At 44.9% G+C, this 26,393-nt stretch overlaps 1 protein-coding gene across 4 annotated transcripts in view; it reads left to right on the top strand.

Annotated features, from left to right (window-relative positions):
- PBX1 (PBX homeobox 1) overlaps window positions 1–26,393 on the top strand; it is a 318,246-nt gene that overhangs the window by 268,959 nt on the left and 22,894 nt on the right. For 2 of the 4 annotated variants that reach the window (XM_030848237.3, XM_060297025.1), the window contains one exon: window positions 8,508–13,384. The exons of the other annotated variants lie outside the window; for them this stretch is intronic. Coding sequence is in view for 1 of the 2 variants with exons in the window: in XM_060297025.1 (XP_060153008.1) it covers window positions 8,508–8,600 (93 nt within the window). In the remaining variant the exon portion in view is untranslated. Of the gene's footprint in view, window positions 1–8,507; window positions 13,385–26,393 lie in introns of those variants that run through there. 4 annotated transcript variants of the gene reach the window in all.

Below are 26,393 nucleotides of genomic sequence, written 5' to 3'. Positions count from 1 at the left end.
ATACAGTTGGAGATAATGACTTGTAATGAGAGAGTTCACATTCATACCAAGTGAACATGGATCAGGGTTACCCTCTGACTATACAGGTCTCAGCCCAGGACTTCGCATTGCCCGTGTAAGGTAAACTGTATTAACTAACAAGGTGGTACCACACACAGTGATGTCTCAGAAGTATAACCCCCGAGGAATACAGTTTGTCTTGTCCAAAACCAAGTTTGGTAAGGTGGATTGAGGCTGGAGAGTAGAAGGTGTTAGAATCCCCGGAAAGAATTCTCTGAGGCCAGTCTCGTGGTTCATAGGTTCTAGCACCTTCATAAACAGCGCATAGATTCCCAGAAGGTGAACTTAAGAGCATGGGTCATCTGCCTTCCGCCCTGAGATTAGTAGCTGCCATGCTCTGCACTTCATGCGCCCCAAGCTTTTGAAACCTGAAATGTCCAGAAGCTGTGGCACGTGGGGACTAAGTTTGGCGAATTCTAGTTGCTGAGTCGTAGATTCCTGGCCTGAGAAGAATAGATGTTCACACTGAGTGTATGTACCATTATATATTTGTTTCAACCAAAGTAAGAGAATTATTATTACTATTCTTACATAACTAAAGTTACAATGGGTACCAGCATACAGATGGCCTTATAGACACAGGGACAGGCACCAAAAGAAGCTTTCAAAGCATTCATTTCTCTGTTGTTCAACTCAAGTACTTAATTGAACAGTTGCTCTATCCGACATGATCCTTGTCTTCTAACAGCTTGTGGTTGAATGATTTATCATCTTACTGAAGATAAAAATCAAAGTCTGCAAGTCTTGGCATGATCAAGCCATCCCATTCTCCAGGCCCGTCTTGCTGCACTCGCCACTGTGCTCCGATGCTCCATTCTTTCAGGCCTTCTTTCGGTTCCATGGAGCCTTTGGACAGGTTTCTCCTTCTGCCTAGAAGGCTCTTTGCCCCACTCTTTACTTGTCTATTTTCTGTTTACTTTTAGGCTGACTTTCCAGAAGCCCCAACCTCAGTGAGGTCCCTGTTCCTCTGTCTCATAGCATTTATTACCATCTGGAATCTATATTTGTTCTTTTGATATGTTTTGAATGTCTATTTCCCACAAGTCGGCAAGCTCCATGAGGGCAGACACCACATTTTTTAAAAATGTGTTATATCTACCACAGTATGCCTCGTACATAGTATGAGGTAGGCACTGAACACATATTTGTAGATTTTAAGAATTAAAGGATTGCAGCTAATAAGATCTGGTGCTCGCATGGATATTTACATAAATAAAAGCTGCATGTGGTTAAATGTCAACATGAAAGGTCAAAAAGTCAGTGGTACTAGAATGTAGAGAAGTGGGTGATGATTTGCCCTGAAGTGACTTGCAGAAAGGAGGTAGCCCTCAGGCTGGGCCATGAAAGAAGATATGGATTCCTAGAGACCAGAGAAGGGGGTAGGCAAAGGCAAAAACCTCTCACTTCTCTGTAGAGTAGGAAGGAATCTCACTTGGACAGTGAGAAATCTATTATTCCTTCAGAGCACCTTAAAGTACTGACTTCTGTTCTCTACCAGGAAAGGCTAATGGTACCACTGATCTCTCTTAACCTTCACGGCAAAATCTCAGGGCTCAAGAGTCTGTGGTGGGAAGCAGACTAGCAAGGGGTATGGTGGTGTGACTTGGGTGTGAGGTCACCAGGGACTGACCTAGTGGTAAGTGGCAATCAGAGAGGATACCCCCAATAGGCAGGGGACCATGGAAACAGGAATCCTAGAGCCAGCGGCATGGGATAATCCAGACAGAGGACCAACTTCAGGGAAATGTGATGGCAGGCAGTAGTTGGTGGGCTGAGGTTCCAGAGCAGGATTTCACTTACAAGAGCAAGTCACTACCTCATTCTTTTTTAAAAAAAATTGAAGTATAGTTGATTTACAATGTTGTGTTAGTTTCAGGTGTACAGCAAAGTGATTCAGTTATACATATATGTATGTATATATTCTTTCTTCAGATTATTTTCCCATGTAGATTATTACAAAATATTGAGTATAGTTCCCTGTGCTATACAGTAGGTCCTTATTTATCTACTTTATACATAGTAGTGTATATATGTCACTACCTCATTCTTAAATGAACTGTGATAAACAGCAGGACACCAAGCAGAAGCTAGGCAAGGGCTTGGTAGAGATGGTCACAGCCACAAGGAAGACATTCCCTCTATGAAGATACAGGTGCAGAAGGTCAAAGGTCAAAAAATTTATTCTAGCCAAACTAGGCTAGAATAAAAAAGTTTTTGCTGAGAGTACATGTTCTTCCCAGACAGGGTTACCCAGATTTAGCAAATGAAAATACTGCATGGGACATACTTACACTAAAAAATTATTTGTTGTTTATCTAAAACTCAAATTCAACTGGGTATCCTATATTTTATCTGGCAATTCCTTTCCCAGGTCCCATGGTGGAAGCTCTACCTGCATGTGGGTCTCAGCCCTCGAGAGACTAAAGATGGGCAAAGACCTACAGGCCACTTTGGGACTATGTCTATTTTGTACATTTGTCTGATTCCCAGGATGCCTGAGGTGGTGACTAGGAGACCGTTCCAGATGCAGGGTGGGATATCTTCCCGCTCCTTGTGCCCTGTGGAGAACACTCCTTGTTAAGATGGAACTGCAACAGGCAGTATCCAATGTTTTTCTCAATTGCTTTCCCTAAAAAGAAAACAGAACAATATAAACATGAAACATAGTTTCTTGTTTGGGTTAAGCTATGAAGTACCAGATCTCCTTTATGCCTACTTATTCGCAGGAGAAACGTTCACTTCCTAGGTGTAAAAGTTGCCTTGAACCCTGGTGCTACCTCTGCTTTGCATCTTGAATATTTTCTAGGTATACACAGCTCTTTACATGTAGTCAGACTGAACTGTGGAGGTCAGGGACCTGATACCCTTCTCTGTGTCCATAACCACGATGGAGGATAGATGTTACAGTGCCACTAAATGTTTATTTACTTCTTCTTATGTTCCTCCAAGAGATATTTATTAAAATCTACGCTGTGTCAAGCATCATGGTAGGAACTTTGGAATCAAAGATAAGTTCCATGGCCCTGTTCTCATGGTCCAGACGTGTGAAAGAACAAATACAATACGGCGGCACAGGTGCTGTGATAGAGGTACATCCTGGCAGGGAGATGCGGGGTGGGGGGGGGGGCGATGACCTGGAGGGCTTATAGGAGGAAGAAAAGTTGCCAGGGGTCAGATACAGGTGCAAGGATACTTAAACTCAGTCTTGAAAAAGAAGCAGGGCAATAGTGGCAAGTAAATGGATGAGTGGGGCACTGTATTCAAGGGGAAAGAAACGGGCATGAAATGGCAGCTCTGTTACAGGAATTTCTAAGTACCCTGATACGGTTGAAATATTAAACATGAGCATGGAGTTGAAGAGTCAGCAAGGTCCAGGACATGATAGACCTGACGAGGACATTGAACCTCACCTTGAGTCCAGTAGGAAGACACTGAAGGTTTGAAAAGGGAGGTGACATGATCAAAACTACATTTGTGAAAGCTCACGCTGAGGGCAGCTCGAGAGGGAACTGTAGGGGTGCCAAATAGGCGTGGGTCTGTTTACTGTTGTAAAATTTCCCAGGGAAATTTTGAATCCTTTGTCCCTAAGGGGGCTTTCCAGTAGCATTTTTTCATCCCAGAGCATCTCTTGGGAAGTGCTCACAGAATAATCTTGGGAAAAGTCTATGCACATCAGCAAGACATAGTTCTGTCTTGGTGGAAGAATGTTGGATCTAGGTGTGACTCCACTGTGTGAGCTGATGTCTCCCCTGATAAATGGTGGCTGTGTGTGTGCTTGTATGTGCAAGTGTGTGTGGGGGGGGGGGAGAGGATGCATGCATGTTTCTTTGTTTTTCTTCCTGTCTGGCCCCACCAGGGCCTGGGTTATTGAGGGCCTGGGGCACGTCTACCTCACCCTTGCTGAAGGCATTGCTGGTAATGGCATCTGGCCCATATGCAGATCAAGCTCAACTCGGTGCTGACATCAGCCGGTTTGTGGCACCTCAGTGTATTTCTGGGTTGCAAATGAGAGTTTCTTAGTGCCAGGCTCGCTTGGGCTGTCACATCAGGTGATGAATTCTCTGCATCAACCGTGTACTGCTAAGGTAAGCTCAGAGGAAGAGCGGGAATAAGAGCAGGATGGGACCAGCGGTTCCCACTCAGCCCAGCAGCCGCTGCTCTGGGTGAAAGGGGGTACTGGCTCCGCAACAGCGAGGGAGAGGCAGGTGGCCCCCTGAGTCCTGGCTCGAGGAGGGCAACAGAGGACAGGGAAGTCAGGGCTTAAGCTGCAGTTCTGTGCTCCTGTGTATTTCAGGAGGAGCCGTGCGGGTTTTGCCACCCACCATCACTCCATCCCCAGCTCCATGGCTGGCTTCCTCCACCTCCTCTGATAGGCGTGCTTTGCCTTATCCATTAGATGGGATTCTGGCAAAATGTGGCGTCTATCAAGTTATGTGGGTAGGATAGAGAGTAGTCATTTTTGTTCCTGAAACATTTTGTTCCCAAATGCCTTGAATTTGTGTTTTGAAAGTCCAGATTTCCTTAACTAGGAAATCTACTGCGTTTTGTCCTAATTCTATATTCTATTAGCTTCCTCTTCATGAGGTTCCAGGTCAAGCCTGCTGCCGGCTTAGGTTTCCCCTGGTGGAATTAAATGTTACACCAAGTCTTGCTTCCCAGGCCACAGGCTACAGAATTAACCTGAAGGAACTGGGTGTAAATGTGAACTCTCTCCCATTATGGAGGCATATTTGGCTTTACAGATTCCCACCCCTGTATCCCCTCAGGGTGGTTTCCAACAACAGCATTTTACAAAGTGAGTGTGTCCCTTTAAAGGCTGGTTTGCATCGGAGAGTGAAGGAGGCAGTTGGGGTGCAGAAGAAAATTAAAACAGAGGTCTTATTTTCCCGCCACCTCACACGGTTGTTAATGAGACCATCTTTGACTCTCACTGTTCCCAGAGATAAACAAACACACAAAGGCGGCGTTTCCTACTTAATATTCACCCGCAGTGGAGGAAGAGGGAAGGAATTGCTCCCCGGGTTAACGTGGCAGTAAGCGAGGTCAGCTGTTTCCCAAGACGGTGCAGCCTCTGAACGTCTTACATTAAAGCTGGAATGATACAGCTGAAACGGCCGAAGTGATTTACGGGAAAGCCGGTTAGGGTGGATTTGCTCGCACTTTCTGATCTCACGGAGGCTTGAGCAGCGGCAGACAATATGCCATGGTAGAAAGCACCTCCAGAGAAAAGGATCCTTCAACACTTCCCAGTGTTAGACTCGTTTGTTCTAAAAAGTACTTGCATTCATCTAACTTGAAACCCATAGGCTACAGTGTCCTGAATTTAGCAAGAAATCAAGGGTCATAGCTGGGATATCCTGGGGTAGGGTGACCCGGGACTGAAAGTCCCCCATTCCATTAAATCCCAGAGTCCTGGGCAAACTGGGGCAATTGGTCACCCCATCTGAAGTGTGTGTGCATATGTGTCTGTGTGTGTGTTTGTGGACGGAGGGGGAGTGAAGAAAAGGCAGTTAAAGAGATTTTTTTTCTTTCTTTATTTTTAATAAGGTTTTTTAAGGTTTTATATACTCTTCTTCACCAAGCCAACTAGCATAATTTAAATGCTGGTTTTGGTATCAGGCTGCACTAATTCCTGTTTCCACCATCTGTGAGCTCTCTCTTCCCTCTGGCGTCCTGAGCACTGGTCTGAGAAAACAGAACTTTTGAAGGAAAGAGATCAAATGTCTGCTGTTTGAGTTATTTCAGCTCAGAGATGACTCAAAGAAGTCTTCTAGAACCTTCTGGTCAATATACAGTGCCTTGCTAATTCCCTGCTAATGAAACGCCACAGAGCTCCTTTTTTTTTTTACTAATGGCTTCATTTGGGGCACCACTTACTGTTATTTTAATGGAATTATAGTATGGCTCAACAATGGTAGTGCTGGTAATTTGTGAGCAATGTAATGACATGCCTTTGTGCCACGTGCTATGACATGGACACTAGCTGCTTTAGAGAGTTTCCTCCCCTACTTGTCTCATACCAGGTCAAGTCTAAGATACATGACATTTTTCCTCTTTTATAAGCACCTCACTCTCTGCTTTATGATGTTGTGCTTATGGAGCTCCTGGAAAGTTTCCTAAAATCCCATGCTACCCAGCAAACACACACACACACACACACACACACACACACACACCTTTCAGTCTATTTAATTAGTGAGTTAATTAATTTATTTATCTACCTATCTGATAAACATACACATATTAAAAAATTATTAGGATGCATATCAAAATGCTAAGAGTAATTATCTCTGGGTAGTAGGATTATGGCTATAGTACTCTTTGTTCTTTCCAATTCTCCTATTTTCAAATACGATATTGCATGCATAATTGCAAATATTGTATTTGCAAATATCGTATAAGCACATCTTACTTTTATCGTCAGAAAAGATAAATGATGCTAAAGGATTTTCTTCAGGGAAAAATAAACAGAACGATGATTCTCAATCAGCCTAAAATGGTACCAAAAGAATACATGTGTTCTTGGTTGAGAGGGGAGGCTAAGTAAGATATGGTCACTCTGGTGACCAACCTAAATGTGGAAATTGAATGAATTCTTTTCTTGATTCTGATCATACTACAGAGGCTTAGGCCCCAAAAGATAGCAAAGCCTCCTGTTATAAGAGAAAGAATTCTCATTTTCCCCTCATTGCCCTCTTTCTAATCTCTCTTTAACAGACAACAGGGGAAATGGCGTCCAACAGAAAAAGGGAGTGGGTAGAGCTGCCTGACTCAGTTAAGAGATGGAGATTTGAACTTGAGAGCAGTTATTCGATAATCCAAGATTGAGGGGCCGTGTTCCTGGCATTACCCAGGATGACCTTTTGCCCGCTTAGTGTCCAGATCTGCTCTTAAAGTGAGGTGTGTGGGGCAACACCTACCCTCATGCTGAAGTAAGTGGTGGGAGCATCTCTGAATGAAAAGCCTGGCTTTCCTGGGAACATTGGAGCGTCATTTGGGTGAGCCAATGACAGAGAGAGCCAAATGGATGAAAAGGGCAGAGAAAAAGGAGCCCGGTTCAAAGGTTAGGAAGCCTGTGTTCTGTCTCAGTCGGAATCTGGAAGGCTGATTTTCTCTTACACCTGTGCTTTCTTATGAACGAGACGTGAATGGATGTTTGCCGGCACCTACAAGTGCCAGCCATGCTCCTAAGTACTGTGGGTTATACTAGGGTGGAAGCTGTGGTCCCTCCCAAATGGCAATAATAATACCTACCCCCAGGTACCCCCACCTACTTCAGGGAGTAAAAGGAGAGGAAAGTACAATAAAAATAATTTACCAGGACTCCCTAAAATCTGGTCTGTTCAGTATTAACATTTCCAGTGTCGAGAGTCTATTAACTTCAAAGGAACCCAGTGACTGGGGAAAAGGGGCCTTTTAGCACATGTACAGTTCAGTGCTTTAAAATATGTGAACAGTCATGAATCAACCACTGTAGCAAATCATTCTTCAGCTGTTTAATGGTGGGGTATTTTTGGAAAGGGGTGGTCATTAAAACAAATCCTTTTAGGACAATGTTATTGTTTTAATGCATCTGGATTTAGAGTCTTAGAAGATGATCTACAAATACAGATCAAACTTGTAGCTTCGTGTCTTACCACCTTTTTAGATATAGTCACACAGACCAGTCCTTGTGGTGTTGGCACCATTGTTTTACCTGTTTTATTCGTCTGATCACCCGCTTTTCAAGGCTCACCTCAGAGAATCCCTCCTCCATGAAGCCTTTGCTGATACTGCCTCAAGAGGAGATACTGCCTTCATTTGAAGCTTCATGACAACTGGGCTGTACCATGTATTAGGTTCTGCCTGACATTATAGTTCATTCGTCTGCTTGTCTCATCCCCATACTTGAGGACATGAACTGTATCTCACTCATCATTATATACCCTCGAGCAGCTAGAACAGAACCTTGCGTAGAACAGGTGCCTGGGATCCCATAATACAGGGAACATCCAGAGCTGGAAAGGACCCGAGAAAGCATTTGAGCTAATCTTTTAAGTTTTCTAAAGGGGAACCCAAGGCCAAACAGGGGGAAGTGCTTCGCCAGAACCAATAGCTAATTGTTGCCAGGGTCGGAGCTAGAACTCGGTCCCTTGGCCTGCAGGGACAGCTGCCGTCATCCTAGAGCACACAGAACAATCATCTGGTGGCTTGGACTGAATTACAAAGCCTGTGAGAAGGGAGAGGTGCTAGTACTGTGTCCAGAGGCTCGCTGGGAAGAGCCAAACTCATCTGAGGGTGGGGGAGGTGGGCATTATCGACCACAGTCTTAGCCGCCCCTTGGATGAGTGTTCCCGTGGGCCAGGCACTGTGCTCGGCCCTTTACCCAAGTTGCCTTATTGTCATTGTCTGCTCAGAACGGCCACCCGATCTCAGAGGACTGACTTCTCTCCCTTTTTCCCTTCTAGGCTAATGGAGGTTGGCAGGATGCTACTACCCCTTCATCAGTGACCTCCCCTACAGAAGGCCCTGGCAGTGTTCACTCTGATACCTCCAACTGATCTCCCAGCAGTCGCATCCCGGCTGACCCTGTGCTCCAGTCGGGGCCGGGCCAGGAGGGAGGGTTTCTCAACGCTGAAGCGGTCAGACTGGAGGTCGAAGCAATCAGCACACACAATAAGAGTCTCCTTCTCTTCTCTTCTTTGGGATGCTGTTTCAGCCAATCTGGACACTTCTTTATACTCTCTTCCCTTTTTTTCTGGGTAGAAGCCACCCTTCCCTGCCTCCAGCTGTCAGCCTGGTGTCCATCATCTTCCCTGCCCCTTTCCCTCTGTCCTAGACTCCCTGGGTCCCTGCCCTCTATTACATCCCTGAAGGATATTTTCAACAATTAGAGGAATTTAAAGAGGAAAAAAAATACAAAGAAAATAATAAAAGTGTTGGTATGTTTTCATGCTGGTGGTTTGAGGGGCCAGACTTACCTCCCTGGGATCCCTTGCTCCCTCTGTTAACAGGCAGTCCTTCTCTGTTTCTCTCGTTACTCTCACTACCTCTTAGCAGGAATACGCCACATTGCCCTACTCATTCCAGGCCGCCCTACCTCCTCTTGCTCTAACCTCCCCGGGGGCGATTCTGATTAGAATACAATTCCTCCTCTTCCTTCTCAGCCCCAGGTATTCTTTGGGGGCTGCCTTTGCTGGGCTTCTACAAGTGCCACAGTTTCTGGGTTCACCTCTGCTAGCTTGGTTCCCAGCAGGAAGTCAGGCAGCAAGAGAAGCCTCAAGGAACAAGGGCAGAATTCCTAGAGGCTTTTGCATCTTCCCAATAACAGCTCTTGGTTTCAGAGGGACAGTCTCTGGAGACTGTGCAGTAAATGGTGTTCAGAATCTACTGCAAAACCAGGTCTGAGTTAGGCATGGTGGTGAATGCATCACTAAGGAGTAGAAGGTTCTTATCCTGCAACCCTTTACCTATCCCCTTTATCTCTCTCTCTCTCTCTCTCTCTCTCTCTCTCTCTCTCACACACACACACACACACACACACAAGCATACAAACGTAGGCATGTGCACAGCCTCACACATTACACTTGCCCCAAATCAGGCACGTGCCACATTCAGATACCTATATTAGTAACCATAGCATTATACCTTGTGAGCCCAAGAGAGGGAATTAACAACTCTGAGTGAAGGTCACTGACACAGAGAAGCAGCGTGTGCCTGGGGCTTCCAGGCCCCCAGCGTGCACACACCAGAACGACATACACAGGACTCGATCGTGATGAAGCCCAGGTTTCCAGTACAAACTAATCCTGTTCTCACCACCTCTGGAGCTCTCAGGGAGTCACACACAGTACTTACAAAGCCTACAATGGATTTGGTTCTGTTTTGTTTTTGTGTTTATGTTAGGGACATTGTATTAATTATCCAAAGGGTTATATGGCTCCAACATTCTCGTCCTGGAGGAGAAAGACGTATAAGAACATGGCTTGGGCAAAATTTTTGCTTGCTTACTTTGAAGACCTGAGAGTGATGGAGAGCAGGGAGGTCATGCTTTCAGTGAAATCATCCATGATTTTTATTCCCTGGTAGTATCTGAGAGTGCAGAGTAGGTACTAGAAAGCTGTCCTCATGTCGCCTGTGCTCACATTCTTCATAGCCAACTGTGCCGGCAATAAACATGGCAGCTCTGTCACTTGACTAAGTGGGAGGTGGTGCCTCATTTTCTTCATCTGTAAAATGGGGGTTGTTACGCCTGGCTCACCAAGAGGCGTGTGAGAGGCCGAAGAAGTTGATTTCATTCATATCCAATCTGTAATTGTGAAGTCAGGGGAAGAAGCATCCCTAAGATAAACTGGTTCATGCCACATGGGGGCAGTAAATGGTTTTCCTGTTCTAACTTCTGGTTAACATTAGTCCCCTGAGGTCATCAGCCTGATGACAAAGAGAAGGGTTAGTGTTGTTCCTTCTGTTTGTTTTGGTCTGCTTGGTTTCTTAGAATAGAGATGTCTCTAAATTGGAAAAAATGGGACGTGGTTCTCTAAGCTTGTACTTGAATCCAGTATGTGGCCTTGTAACACCTTAGTCCCTGTCACATCTGCTATGTTTGAGCGGCCTCCGGGAGAGGTATAAGACCCTGAGGGGTGAGAGTGGCCAGCTAACAAGGTCATGGACATTCTGCATGACGCTTCAGTAATGATTCGAAAATGTTCCTGTGTGTGGCTGTTGGGAGGCGGGGGGTTAACCTAAGGAACTAGAAGGTATGTGTATTTGAAGGAAATGCAAAAAGTAAATAGTTGGCAAGGTGGCATTATGCCTGGATGACTGAGGTCAGTAGAAAGACTCTCTTCTAACCAGTGCCGTAATCAGAGCAGGGCTTGATAAAGAGGATTCCTGGAAGGAGCCATCCTGTGACCATTCTACAGTGATTAAAACCAGTGGAGAACTTTGTCTGAGTGGCAGGGATCTATTGAAACTACCCACAGAGGAATATGGTGGGATCGCCTCCCCCTGATTAGGGGCAAAGTACAAAAGGGACACAAAAGGGTTCTCTTGGAAACAGGAAGAATGATTCCAGATTTGGGTTGAATGATTGCCGTTTTAAGTTGATGAAATAGATCAGAGCAGTGCTACCTTTGCACAAGCAGTCTCTCTCCCTGCAGTAGTTTGCACTGATCACCTCTCACAGCATCTTCCCCACCTAGCACTTCATGCAGTGCTCTTCGCATCCAGTACCTTTCCCACGACTTCCCCTCCTCGCCTACGATCACATCCAACGTGGCGGCCACCACATCTCTTTGCATTAAGCGAAGCATGAGAACGCTGGCAGCGGAAGGTTGGGGATGGAAAGTAGCGTGCCTCTGGAAATACAGCTCCCTGGGAATTCGTATTAGGTCAATCCTACAGATACCAAAATGTGCCCCAAGACGCCTTCATTTTCTGATGGAAGTGGGAGCGCTCCATTTTCCCTGGCAGATTTCCCCTGAGAAATGATACCAGCCCTAGGGTTTGCCCACCTTGTAACTCTTCATCACATCCTCCTTTTCATCCCTGACTCCTCCCCCTGGCTTGGAATTGACTCCTGTGCGGTACTTTTGCCAAGTGACACCTTTCCATTTATTTTTCATTTTGCTGTGGTGGTAGTTCTTTATTTACCGTTTGCCTTTTCTCTCACATATCTTCCCTGCCCCTCTTTCCTTCTGAGTTTTATTTTTCTGCCCAGAAAAACCTGACTTCGATACCAAAAAAAGATGAAACTACAGAAACTCAAATTTAAAAAAAAAAACTTAAAAAAACACAAAAAAATACTCAACGATTCTTTCAGCTTTATTAACATTTTCCATTGTTTCTTGCGACTCGTGTCTCGTTCTTTGTAGTATTGATGATGAACATTTGATAATGAATGTTCTTGTATATTCAGATAAAGAAAAAAAACCAAAAAAGCGGTCTGAATTTAATAGTGTTTATAATAAAAATTTTAAAAATGACCCTCATAGCACGCAAAACAGGATGGGGGATTTCCCCTCTTCTTTCTGTGACAATGCACATCATTCCTGCATTAGTTTTTAACACCGAACTACCTACATTCACCATTTCCCCCATTTTTCTTTTATTTTCTTGCATTTGTGAATTAGTTCAAGAATGCTAGAAAAGTGTCGAGTTGTGCACATCCATTTCCTGTTTCACAATGTTTAAAAGTGACAGTAATTCATTTTGTAAACTAAAAAAAAAAAAAAAAAAAAAGGTTGGAATAGTGAGCATAATAGGTACAGCCTAACACGTTATTATGTTTATTAACTTCGAGACCCAGAAATAAATTCTTTTCTTTTCTTTCTTCTGCTCTTTAAAATATAAAAAAAGAAACTATGTTTTGTTTTGTGTTATTTTTGGTTTGTTTATGGGGGGGCTTTTTTTAATTGTCAGGATTATGGTCTTGCTGTTTTTATTCCTTAAATATGTATTTGAGGTGATGTGAAAAGATGACATTTGTAGAATAGGCTGTTTCCTTGTACTTCCGTTTGTTTCAGAATTAGTTGACTTCAAAGATCAAGCCCACCATGATTCATATTTTTTCACCTGCAGTTTTTGGAGTGTGTGGCACTCTTGCAATCCCTGAGAAAAACAAAGGCAAGGACTTGAGTTTTCTTTTTAGCCCTTTAACAATTCAAGGAATTGGTCCAGGGGACCTTCTTGTGCTGTAGGGAAAGGTTTTTGCCTTGGTTGGTTGTGAATGACACAATAAAATGCTTTCTTTTCTTTCTTCCTGATTAATAACAACGTTCCACGACTCTTTCCAGCTAGAGAGGACTTTTTTCTTCCAGTAGAATCCCACAGGAGATCCTGGTGGGCTGTGCACCGCTGGCTGAGTAGACCAGATCCAGGAAGCCGTCCTAGAGTCATTTGGCCTACTGATCTTTTGAGCCAGACTCAGTGCTGTTGTTACAGTGCTGAGCAGGTACACCTGATTCATTGGCAGTGCGCCTCGTATGAACCTCTGATTTAGGCAGCTGTCAAACTGGCTTGATTTGGGATGTTTTTGTTAAGTTAGGGGAGAAAAGAAAGCAATATTATCTGGAGGAAGCTTAATTTAAATGTTTTTCATTCAACAAATGATTAAGCATTCAGAAAGCAGCAAGAACCCAAGCAAGAAGAGTTAAGAACACTTTAGGAAGTGTTTCTACCCAAACGCTTGCACTCTTGTTTTTAAGTCATAACAAAATAATGACAAGCTTTTCACATCACCTTTATGGTTTCAATCCCTAGCTCAAAGCTTTCTGGAATCTTTTATTTTTTTGTAAACTTTTTTTTCCTTTTGTTAAAATTAATAAAACATCCAATGTTTTCCCCCTTTTCTCTCTTTTTACTTCTTTTCTTTCCTTTGGCGTTTTCAACTATTTTGAAGTGCTTTCCTTTGGTTTTTGGTTTTATTCTCCCGCTCCCCCTCCCCTGTTCTTATTATTCAGAGTATAAACCTGCAAAGCTCTGCTCTGTTTTGGTTTTGAAAGTTTAAGCTTTCCTGCTTCTGTGAGAGCACAGGCTTCTGTCCCTTTTGATTCCAACTGAAATTTTGTGTTCTCTAATGATACTAACACGGTGTAGGTTTTACAGTCTCCTAATTTGTACTGGTAATGCATATTCCAAATAAATAGTTTCTTTTGTTGCAAAAAAGCATACTTGTATTTTGTGTAAATTTATACCTGCTGGAAACTTGTCTTTCCCCAAAGTAAGACGTGGGTTAGTGTGGCTTTAAACTGTGACCCTCATCATTTTAAAGTCTACATTGACAGTGGGGCAAATGACCTTGCGTCACTTACCCCGAAGTAAGAAGGAAGGGAGGGAGGGAGAGAGGGAAAGAAGGATCTTTTTTTTTGCGGTACGCGGGCCTCTCACTGTTGTGGCCTCTCCCGTTGCGGAGCACAGGCTCCGGACGCGCAGGCTCAGCAGCCATGGCTCACGGGCCCAGCCGCTCCGCGGCATGTGGGATCTTCCCGGACCGGGACACAAACACGTGTCCGCTGCATCGGCAGGCGGACTCTCAACAACTGCGCCACCAGGGAAGCCCGAAAGAAGGATCTTTTATGTGCAAATATTAGCTGTGCTGTAGGAGGGCAGAGCACCCCATCTTGTCTGCTTGTCTGTGATTAGCTCCCATCCACCAAGCACCGGTTAAAATATCAGGGTGATGTTCCAGAATAAATTCTAAGTTTCTGAGTCACAGCTGTTCGCCCAGTGGTTCTCCTTTCCTTGTCTTTGTCTGCTGTGATCTGGTCATAAGGAAAATTGTGGTAGCCAAGAGATGCTTCAGGGGAAGGAATCTAGGTTAGAAACACTACCCAATTGTAGGCTCTCAGAAGTATGCTAGCTAGATGCCACTCCACTAGATGTCCACGCCTACCGTGTGTTATGTCTTCCATCCCGTGTGTCTCTCCCAGTGGTTTGTCTGTGCCCGCACTGAGCCCCGACCTTTGGGGTTGTGGTCTGTTACAGAGTTTGATGTCTCAGAGTGTTCTGGCTGGACCACCACTTCAGCCTTCAACAGCTAATTCTGCATCCCAGCCCTTAACACCCTCTCCCATGCATGGAGTGGGGTGGAGCCGCTTGTCTGCCATTCTGCATATTGTTCCTCTAGGGGCATCACATGCATCATTTTCTCATTCTCACACCTTAGCTCTCAGGAGGCTTCGCCCAGAGCCCCACAGCGAGGCCGGTCTGTATTGAAAACACCGGTCACTCACTCTTTCGTCTCTATCATGATTCTAATGATCATGATCAAAGGAATGGAGAGTCATCAGGGATCAAATTATTATTCTTATGAAGGGACTAGCTAAGGGTCCAATGGACTCAAAAGTATAAGACTAACTTGCCAATATTGATTTGGAGAGCACTTCCAGGAGCCAAGATGGAGGTCTTGCCTTCCGTCTTCACATCTGAACAAGGGAGCACATTTATGGGAGTTTGGGTACGCAAGGCAGTTTCAGACCACTTCCTTTTTCCGTTGCCTGGAAAATTGTGGACCTAACTCAGCCACTTAGTTTATTACTTAGAGTGGTACTAAACTGTTGTAACAAATAGAGCAAAATGTATAGTGCCTCAAATACAGTACGAGTCTACTTCTCACTTATAATGGTAATAGCCTCTGGCAAATGTTCCTGGTCAGGATACCTCGTCTCCATGCGGTGATTCGGGCATCACGCTCCTTCACCCTGCAGGAATGTGTAGTCCTCCACATCTGGCCTGCAGGAGGGAAAGTGTGTGTAGAAGGCTCACCATTTCTTGAAAACCTTAACCAAGACCTCCCTTATATTCGTATTCCTAAATGTGAGGGGTGGGGGGTGGGGCAGGAGGATGGAAAAGTGGTCCCTGGCTAGGCGGCTACTTCCTGGCAACAACAGCACACAATAACTCCTTGAGTAGTTGGCCATCTGTATCACACCTAGTGATCAAAAGGATTAGTGAGGGCGAAAACGAGCCCGCATGGCAGTTTCGCTGCACTGGACACTCTTCCAGTAAAAACAGTTCCAGTAACATCCCAGACTTGGCTTTGCCACTCTTCAGTAGGGAAGATCCAGAAAGGGGTATCACAAAGGGGCCAGAACTGATCCACCCCATACTGCCCCCCCATCAGTCTCCAAATTTTGTTGTTGTCTAAACTCATGACTGGGCGCTCAGCCTGTGGTCATATTGAGGGGAGAGCTGCCATCCCTCAAGGCAGCCTGTTCCCTCCGTCAGGAAGTCATTCCCATGTTTACTGATGTCTAGAAGGGTCAAGTCTGGTGGCCAGCAGTCACTTCAAAGCATAGTGGTCTAAAGCTTTCAAATCACAAAATCGGATATGCTCAGCACTCCCCTCCCCCAACATAGAGTTCTACCTGCCTATCCTTATAGACTATCACAACCTTCCCCACTTAAAACAAAAAGTAAAATCCCAGTGTTTCGACCACCCTTTGTTATCCAAAATATCGCCTCCCTTCTGGAAATATTCAGCATGGAGGATGGCGCAAGCGTTCAGTCGTATGAAATCATTTAGTGGGTGAGCCGAGGAAGGTGTTCTACCCTGGATCTCTGCACCAGAGGCCCGGGGAGAGGACTGAGGCTACGCTCTGGGGGTTCTACTCTCACGCCTTGCAGAAAAGCTCCAACAGTGTACAAATAAAGAGAGCAATGGATTTACTGTCTGGGTCAGTCAGACACAGTGAGACACAGTCTATGGCTTCTAGCCTTGGGCAGGCTTCCGAGGGCACCCTGGGCAGTGTGTGGGTCGGGAAGAGGAGTGGTAAAGGGCCACATGTTTGTCCTTGTTATCCACCTGGGATCCATACAAAAGAGCTTAGCTCACGCTTCTAGATTCCTCTGGATAGATCATAGGGTCCATTCATTATGTCCAGGGGACACTCCAAGCCCACATTCCCTCTCTCCCATGATAACCAGCCGTACTGTCCAGGGTAGCTCACCAGCATTGACAGTGAGCACCTCTGGACAGCATAAAAGGCACCAAGTGCTACAGTACATGTGAATATAAATCTCCCATTAATATATATCCAGAGAGAAATTAAAGTTTAAAATAAAATCTCCTTCTCTCATAACCTAAAAGTTCTAAGGAATGCTAGTCTACGGCTCTGCCTTTCCTGATCTCCTACTGTGCTCATTCGTCATCAGCCAGAAAGCGCACTCCATCGCCAGAGGTAGAGGCAAGGCCCTCTTCCTTCTATAGCAGCAGCAGAGGTCCCTTCTACTGGAATGGGGGTAGCTGTTTCAGTTCCTCCAAAGTTCATCAATCCAGACTTGAATTTCTCTGGCACCCCACTTTTCCTAAAAAGTCACTCAGGAAGCTTATGAACCACATCCCAGGATCAGCTTCCTCTCAGAGAATTTAGAAAACACAAGCAAAGCCCAGACTACTAGAGCAAAATTAAGTTCCCAGAACCCAGATCCTGGTACCACATGACTATTGCTAATGAATGACTGGATCAGGGATTTGATAATACAGGGAGGGCGCAGGAAAGAGAGAAAACACACAAAAAAGTAAAAAGGAAATCTTTGCTTCAGTCTTTACCATGCCAGTTGACTAGTATCAACTGCGGTGTTGAGAAAAAGCCACCAACAAGAGGTTAATTTTGCTCTCTTCTTCCTGTATCCTGGGGCAAACAATCCAACCTATGCATTCTGCCTCCTCTCTCAGAGAGTGACCTTTGAAAAATTCATGTCTTTGTGAAAAATTCAAAAATGTGAAATGGGCCCCCTCCCACCACAGGCTACCTGAGGCCCCCTTCTTCCCTCCTGGTATCCGTTTACATATTTAAGGTGAATCGCAATTTCCATTTTCCTTTAAGCCTCGTGTTCCTAATCCCAGATACATTTAGCCTGTATCACTGTGAATTCTCTTCCTTCTCGAACTTCTCCAGCTTGTGACCCACTCTTGTCTCCACTGGACTTGGTGTCCAGTTGCTAAGCCCAAGCTTAGGTTGACATTGCACGATGCCGGCAACAGAGGTGATGTCCCTCTATCACCTCTGCCCACAAAGCCTCTCCTTCCTTCTGCCTTGGAGTCCTAGGCCTTGAGTGTCTGGTGCTGCTTCCGTATCAGCAGAAACATTCCTTTCTGCAATCTCTTTGATGTTCACCCTAACGTTTCTCTCTCCTATTGTTCCCCAACTCCTTTTAAGCAGAGCCAACAAAGTTGAAAATGGTGTAACCCACCCTTTCCCCAGTCACATCCCTTCTCTGTCTTGTGGACAGCTCCCTCTCTTTGTTGCTGGTCCCAGACATATGTTCTCCTAACACACTTTTCTAAACTCTATTTTGAAAATTGTTTCCAATGTTCTGGATCTGTCCAAGGCTTCCATTGTTCAGATACATCCTGCTAGCTTTAATCCCTTAAGTGGAGTCAGGCTCCACAAGAGGTGTCTTCCAATCCCCCACTCAGGTATTGTTTTCCCAACAGGTGTGTTCCTGCCCTCCCCAGTCCTCCCGTAGAGCACCATCTCCATAGAGCAGCTTCATAACACAGGACATGTCTGAGTCCCTCTACACAATAACTGCTGTGCTGGAATTCAGTAATAATTCTTGAAGTATTTTACCAGGATCTTCTCAATTTTCCACTTCAAATGTGTCCACATTTTCTTTTCTTTTCTTTTTTTTTTTTTTGCGGTACGCGGGCCTCTCACTGTTGTGGCCTCTCCCGCTGCGGAGCACAGGCTCTGGATGCACAGGCTCAGCGGCCATGGCTCACGGGCCCAGCCGCTCCGCGGCATGTGGGATCTTCCCGGACCGGGGCACGAACCCGTGTCCCCTGCATCGGCAGGCGGACTCTCAACCACTGCACCATCAGGGAAGCCCTGTCCACATTTTCTTATATCATCTAGTGAGACCTTTATTTTATTTATTTATGTGTTTGTTTCTTTGTTTGTTTATGTTTTTTGGCTGCACCACATGGCATGCGGGATCTTAGTTCCCTGACCAGGGATCGAACCCCCGCCCCCTGCAGTGGAAGCACAGAATCTTAACCCCTGGACCTCCAGGGAAGTCCCCTAGTGAGACCTTTAAAGTCATCCATGGGAGCATCTCCAATTGCTTTCATTACCCACCCCCCGTCTGCTGCATTCAGAGGATCTTTCCTGGAGCCTTTGATGTGAGGGATACATGTAGTTTGCTCACTGAGATCTTAAAAGCCAGACCACATAGACTTGAATCTCAGCTCTGCTACTGTCAGGTTCTTTCTGACACTACATGAGAGGTTTTTGTCTCATACCAACCCCAATTCTCCAACATTCCAACACCAACTAGGTGTCCTGCAATTCGACTCAACTCTGACAACAGCTACCCAGATTTAGCATCAAACAACACAGGCTTAAGGGCTCAGTCCCACAAGACTACCCTCCCTTCAGATGCCAGCTGCAAGTATCAGGTCACCCATCCTTCCGACTGACCGGTTATAAATCGGGAGTTCCCACAACCCCCATCTCAGATTTGATCATTTGCTAGAGCGACTCACAGAACTCAGGAAGCTGATGTGCTTATACTTACTGGTTTATTATAAAGGATATACAGATGATCACCCAGATGCAGAGGTACATAACGCAAGGTCTGACAGGGTCCTGAGTGCAGAATCCTCTCTCTCCATGGAGCTGGGGTGTCCTACCCTCCCAGCATGTGGGTGCCGTGGCTTGGAGGTGTTCATGGCAGTATCATTTCATGCATGCAATTGATTAAATCATTAGCCAATGGTGATTTTCTCAATCTCCAGCCCTTCCTCCTACTTGGAGGTTGGGAGGTGGGACTGAAAGCTTCAAGTTTCTCAACAAGGTTTGGTCGTTCTCTGACCAGCCCCCATCCTGAAGATATCAAGGGGCCCACAGACTAAAGATACTCCTGTCACTCTTATCACGTAGGAAGTTACAAGGGTTTTCGGAGCTCTGTGTCAGGAACCAGGGACAGAGACCAGATATACATTCCCCATTATACTACAACTATTTACTAGCTTTGTGACCTTGGATAAATTGCTTAATCTCTCTATGCCTCAGTTTCCTCACCTATAAAATGGAGATAATACTAACACCTACCTCATAGGGTTGTAGGGGGGGATTAAATGCATTAATACTTAGAACAGTTAACAGGGAATATAGCCAATATTTTATAATAACTTTCAATGGAGTACAACCGATAAGATTTTTGAATCACTGCTGTACACCTGAAATTAATATCATATGTAAATCAACTATATATCAATTTTAAAAAAAGCCAAAAATCTTAGAATAATGCCTGACACACATAGGTGCTAAAAATATGTTTATTAGTAGTATTACTTTTTCTTCTGGTATTTCTGTCTGGGTGTGTCTCCATCTCTGAACTAGTAACAATTAGAATGTCCTCCTTTTTCCTAGTTCCATCATAAGGAACTATTAGCTATGGATATTTTCTTTCTTTTTTTATATCAGTCTAGCCTAGCTGCTAAGATATTGTCCATCCTGAGGAAATTCCTGTTATCTCTCTGGCTCAATCAGTGTCTTTCTTCATTTCTCACTCACTATTGCACAGTTCCTAACTTAAGAAAATGTAGGATTCTTTAAACAAAGCACAAACCTGATGCTTAGAAGTAGATAAGCAGAGCTGGTCTTGGACAAAACTGTGAGGTCGTTGAAGTTTGTCTCACACATGCCACATTCTCCGAATCCCTGTTCTCTCCTGGCTCTCGTTTTCCAGGAGGAAAGGATGTGCTGTGCCTCTAATGTCTTACTTGAATGGCTTCAACGTGTAAAATCTCTCCTCGGGGGATACTCTGCTCTCTGAATTCTAGTCTTTGGGTTTATTCACAAGTCTTCCAGGCCAAACCTACTTTGAGTTTCTAGCTTCATATTAATCAATACAGGTAGCAGTAGTTGAATGGGAATCAAGACATGTACAACAGGATGACTGCAGCTCACACTGCTGTATATTTGAAAACTGCTAAAAGAGTAGATCCTAAAAGTTCTCTTCACAAGGAACAAATCGTTTTTTTCTTTTTCTTTTTGGATCTATGAGATGATGGATGTTAACAACTTATTGTGGTAATCGTTTTGCAGTGTATATATATAAACACACATATATACAGTGAAATATAAATATGTCACTATATAGACATATATAATAAATATATATATATAATATATATATAGTGATACATATATATATATATCGTCATCACGTGGTACACCTTAAACTTATACAGTGCTGTATGTCAACCATATCTCAACAAAACTGAAAAAAAAAGAAACAATTTTTATTAATGGTCAGAGATGCCAAATTGCTCTCCAGATGCAGGGCTCTGGGAAACTTTCCTAGAGAATGGAGCAGACCTCCCAACTCTTAGCTCAAATTGAAGACAAAGGCCCTTCTGTGCAGGTCTGGCTTGAATCACCCACCAGGCATGTCTAAGAGGACAGACCAATGAGTAGAGAGCCCTGGAGAGCCCAGACCTCTTCATGTCCACATGGACTGGAAGGTCAAACAGGGCCCTCTGCACCTGGTTCCAGATAACAAGCGACTGTGATCTCATCAATCACATTAACCATCTGTCTTCTGCACCCAAGTTTGCTTTTGTATCAGTCAGTTCACTGCATCTTAAGCTTCAATGACAGAAACCCAGCTCTTTTACTTCTGGGTCTACAGTCTTACCTCTCCACACATTACTGCTTTATTCAGTACACTTCCCTCCCTGGGACTTTCCTTGCATGGCCAATACCTCCTTTATGGCAATAGCAAAATCTCTGCTGGGGATTCTGTGAGCCCCCTGGGCTCCTCTCCCAGGAGGTTATTGCTTGAGACATCCCAGACACTTGCCAGACAGGCAGCTCTCTGTGTGACCATCCTTACATTTCTTCAGGTAGCAAGCATGCACTTCACCACCTCCTACGTGCCAGCGGTGGCTCTGTACTTCAGGAGGATCTTAACCTCTAGAGGCACTACCACTGGGAAGACTTTTTCAATAAGACAAATTATTAAACAAAAACCAACCCAAATCTCTAGGTCCCTGTTGATGAATAACAACTGTATTCATCAATTAACAAGCTTGGGAAAGGATTTAGAATTATCATGTCCATTAACAAAGCCCGAAACCAAAGGGAAATGGAATTAGGCTGGACTGATGGGAACAGATGTGGATTAGAATGAAAACATTCTTGCTACTAGATGATTTGAAGCAACTAATCCCATCAAGGGATAGGACAATAGGAAGCCCAAGAAGCTGCTGAGGAAATGTATGACCTCATTATTTTAAATCATCTAGCTTCAAGGAGAAGGTGGAAGGATGCTAGGCAGGCATCCCTAACACCCAGAAGCAATGATGGTGTTGAGTTAGAGCCTTCCCAAGCCTGGACTGTGGTTACTCTCCCTTCCCCCACTCATACAGAAATTCGGTTCCATCCATTTCAACCAATACCTCTTGACAGCTGAGGACGTGGAATACGCCAGTGAACAAGGTCACCCAGATCAGTTAGTAACTGCTTTCTTAAAACATATGTACATACATTTAGGTTGCTCTGTAGAGGTAAAGAAACAACGTTAGGATAGAAAAGAAATATCATTCTGAGAGACCTTCATTAATCTAGCCTCCTTTTTCCTATAAGCGCAAATAAGAAATGCTAGCTGTAGCCAATGGTCTTCTCATAGCACCTCCAAAATTCCAAGCTTCTCCCTTTCTTTTATCCTTTTTGCAAATTTTGCTCGCGATGTCATGATATCAGCCACCCAAAATGATGGCCCTACCGTACTCACAGACCCGCTCACATGCTTGTTCTCTAAGCAGGGTCCATCTCTTCTAGAAAGACTTTCTCCTTCCTGAAGTCATCTGTTCCCCCAAAGTCCTCTGGTGTGTCTTTGGCCCTGCTTTGAATTGTTATGAAATATCTTATCTCCCCACGTAAATTGTTAGAACTCAAGGGGCCAGATGTCTCTCACACAGAGAATGAAGCACCACCTTATAAGCCTCGTAGGTGCTCAGACAAAGGGAGGGAGGTGGGAGGGAGGAAAGATTGAATGAGGGAAGGAGGGAGAGGGGAAAGGAGGAAAGACAGAGGAGAGTGGAGGGTAGAGAGAAGGGGAGGGAGGAGGTAGAAAGGACAGGGAAGAAAGAAAATGGGAGGAAAGGAGAGGAGAAAGGTTGAAGGAGAAATATTAAAGGACAGCAGGGGTGGAGGGGAGAAAAGGAGGGGGGGAAATCAAAGCCGAGTAAGACATTGGAGGCAGGTCACATCTTCCCCCTTAAAATGAGATCCCTGGCACTTGGGTAGTAAGAAGTCAGAAAAGGGGGTGTGGGGACTTCCCTGTCTGTCTAGTGGTTAGGACTCCGCCCTCCTTTGCAGAGGGCACACGTTCGATCCCTGGTTAGGAAACTAAGATCCCGCAAGCCACATGGCCAAAAAAAAAAAAAAAAAGCGTGGAGTTGTGAAGAGAGACAAGGTCTCAAAGCGGGCATCAGGGATGAAGACAAACTACCATGGCATGACCGCACAGCTTTGTTTAAGAGCAGCTCTGCCAACCTCGCTTCTGAACAGGAAGTCTGTGATTTATTTAAAGCTTTCTAATTATCTTTAAGATGCAAACCTGGGGTGTCTAACAGACCTCACTAGCCCTGCCAGCATTTGGCTTGAACACATGGTTATTTGCAACTATCCATTCATTTATTCTGTCACTCAGTCAATACTGAACAAGCACCCTGCCCTGCATGCCAGGTACTAGTCTAGGAATTAGGGATACAACACTGACCAAATCCCTGTTGTCAGGGAGTTTAGATGCCTGTGGGTGGGGGAAACGGACAGGAAACAAAATATGTAAAATGGATGGTGTGTTGGATGGTGGTAAGTGCTGGGGAAAAGGTAAGAAAGGATGATGGAATTGCTGTTGAGGATCAAGATAGGTTGGTCCAGGACTGACTAGGAAGATGATTTTGAGCAAACTGCTGAAGGAGGGGAGGGGAGGAAGCCATTAGGATATCTGAGAAAATGGTTCCAGGCAGCAGGGTCAGCCCGTTCAAAGGGCCTGAGGCCAGAGCACATCGGGTAGGTTTGAGGAATTGCAAATAACCCAGTGTGGCTGAATCAGAGACAGAATGAGGGGAAGATTATTAGGTGATGTGGTCAGAAAATGAACAGTGCAAGGGAGAGGCAGAACCTACAGACCTCTTGTAGGACATGGCAAGGACTCTAGCTCTTCCTTTGAATGAGCCTGGAGGCCTCTGAGGGTTTGGGGCAAGGAGTCATATGATGAGACTTTAAGTTTTAAAAGTATGATACCGGCAACAGAGTTGTGAATAGACCACAGGAAAATAAGATTGGAAATAGTTACCCCAGTTAGAAGATAATTGGAGTATTTGGGACAAGAGAGGATGGTGGCATGGACTCCGAGAAAACCCAGTGTAAAGAAAGCCCATCTGCCTTCGCTGGGACCTGCCTTTGTATACACAGTGTCTCTGCCTGGAATGACTTTCTCCCTACTAGAACACCTTCCCGTATTTCAAGGCTCAGTGCTCATGTCACCCAGTCCCCAGAGTCCCCAGGGAGGACTATTGTCCCCATAGCACCCTGTATATGCCTCTCTTGTAGCACTCATCAAATTGTGTTGCAATTACTGGTTTCCATCTGCCTCCCTCCACAATGAGAACACCTCCATTTCAGCTCAGTTCCCAAACACTTTTATTCAGGGGGAATAAAAAGGTGAATAAATCGTTATCCCAATGACACCCTAGTACAGGAGACTGAGCTCCCATGCTTATCACGGACTTTGGCTCATAGCTGTCAGATAAATAAAGGAACAAAGAAAATTGCCAGAAGCCATGCCACCGTGGCATGGAGCTGTGGTCTTCTTATTTACAGTGCTGTTTAAGGAGTCGCAAGGCAGGGTCTTGTCTGCTGCTCTCATGGCCTCCCCTTGCTGTTTCCCCGGTGCTGGTCCAGCAGGACACCTGCCCACAGATGCTACAGTGCTGAGAGCTAAGGGTCTTGTCAGAGTGAGAGAGGGAGACCCCGTGAAAGAGACTCCGTGAAAGATGATTAAAGGTGGTCGTGGATATAATTATTTTTTTCTGTTGTACTGGTTGCTGCTGCAAGGCTGTCTCCCTGGAATCTCTTGGTGACATTTGTTACTTGGCTTTTCAGTCCTTAAACAGAAATTCTGTCCTTTTCACTGAATGGCTCCTCCTTTGCTAATGTTCTGTCTCCCCCAAGTCCCAAGCAGAACATTTGACATTTGTTATTGGTACAAGAGCATCATTTGCTGAGTGTGAACAAAAAAAAAAAAAAAAAAGAGTTTCCCCCAAGGGCAGAAATGAATGATTATCTCAGATCTCTTCACCCTTTTTCCTCCTCCTTCAGACACAACAGCCATGCACAGCCATGCTGGGTCCTGGTGGGGAGCTGCCCTAATCAGTTTTTACATTCCGGCTTCGTGGAGATGAGCTATTGTAATAACTGTAGATGTTTCAGTGGAGGGCAAAGGGTGATGGGTCGTGGAATAATAGGATATGGTGAGGTGGAGGCTTCAGTGATGTCCACTCCACGTAGGATAATGAGACGCCTAAGGATAGGTTCTGTTCCTCCAATCAACAAATGTTTCCTGAAAACCTCCTGTGCACCAGCCATTATTCTGAATGCTGGGATGATAAGCAAAAATAAAAATACCTAGTCCTTACTCTCTACTCTCCCTACTCTCCCTACTCTCTACTCTCTACTCTCTCTACTCTCCCTACTCTCAGGATGCTTACTGCCTAGTAGGGGCATCTAACATCAATCCATTATTCACATAGATAGGGGTACACCTGCAACTGGATATGTAATATGGAAAAAAATATACCATTCTATGAGAGTTCACAATAAAGAGAGCTGAATTAGTCAAGGAGGTCAGCAATGTTTTCTTGAGGAACTGTGTCTCAGGGTGCAAACTGGAAAATTAGTTAACTGTAATGATGGATAAGAAGAGAATTCTAGGCAAGGGGGAATAGTAGGTACAAAGGTTATCTTGGAAGAGGAAACCTGGCAGGTACAAGCCAGAGACAGCAAGGGAAGTTCCCCAAGGAAGACGAAGAGGCCAGAGAGGTGGACATGCGAGGACCACAAGGGGTCTGGATGCTGTGTTCCCCCATCTCCCCGCTCTCCACTCTAGAGTGCCCCACGAAGTAGGTTCTCAATGAGGAACACAAGCTCTGAAGAGTAATAGCTCATTCCTTGAGCCTTCTAACATTGACCTGTGGAGCAGTATCTTGGTATCTAAAAGGAGGAATCATAAGAGGAACAATTCACATGCTCATCCCTCATGAGATCACAGGCTGATGAGATGGATAGAAATAGAAACACGACCCTACATTCTGGGATGAGGTCTTAATCACGTTATGTTTCATTGCCATGTGGTGGCATTGACTCAGGGGGTGAGTCAATGGAGGGACAGGAGGAGACTTGGAAGAGGAGGAAAGATGTTGACACAGGGAACTCGAGCACCCATTCTTTTCCCATTATTAGCACCACTGTTACTTTCCCACCTCTCTCTCCTCTCCTGGCTCTGAGCTCTTCAGCTCCCAGTGCCATTCAGTGTAAATCTTTCTTGGAGAGTTTTTCTCCTTGTGGTCATACAGTAACAGGCTACTAAACCTGCCTGTGGGGTGAATTACGAGCCGGTCTCTGGAGCCCCAGCCTCGGTTGCCCACAGAATGAATTGTGGTGCTCCAGGCTGCTGGGCTATTTATTTATTTGTTTGTTTGCTTTAGCATATTTTAATCTGATCATTAAATTGCAATCTGCCACCCATCTCCATCTCTGACTGTCTTCAGATAGAACAGATTTTTCATAGATAATTATACCTATAAACTTCAGGGATGGCAGGCACAGGAGCAAACT

Source organism: Globicephala melas, chromosome 1 (assembly GCF_963455315.2).
Source record: "Globicephala melas chromosome 1, mGloMel1.2, whole genome shotgun sequence".
Taxonomy (NCBI): domain Eukaryota; kingdom Metazoa; phylum Chordata; class Mammalia; order Artiodactyla; family Delphinidae; genus Globicephala; species Globicephala melas.
This window is presented reverse-complemented; position numbering and strand designations above follow the sequence as displayed.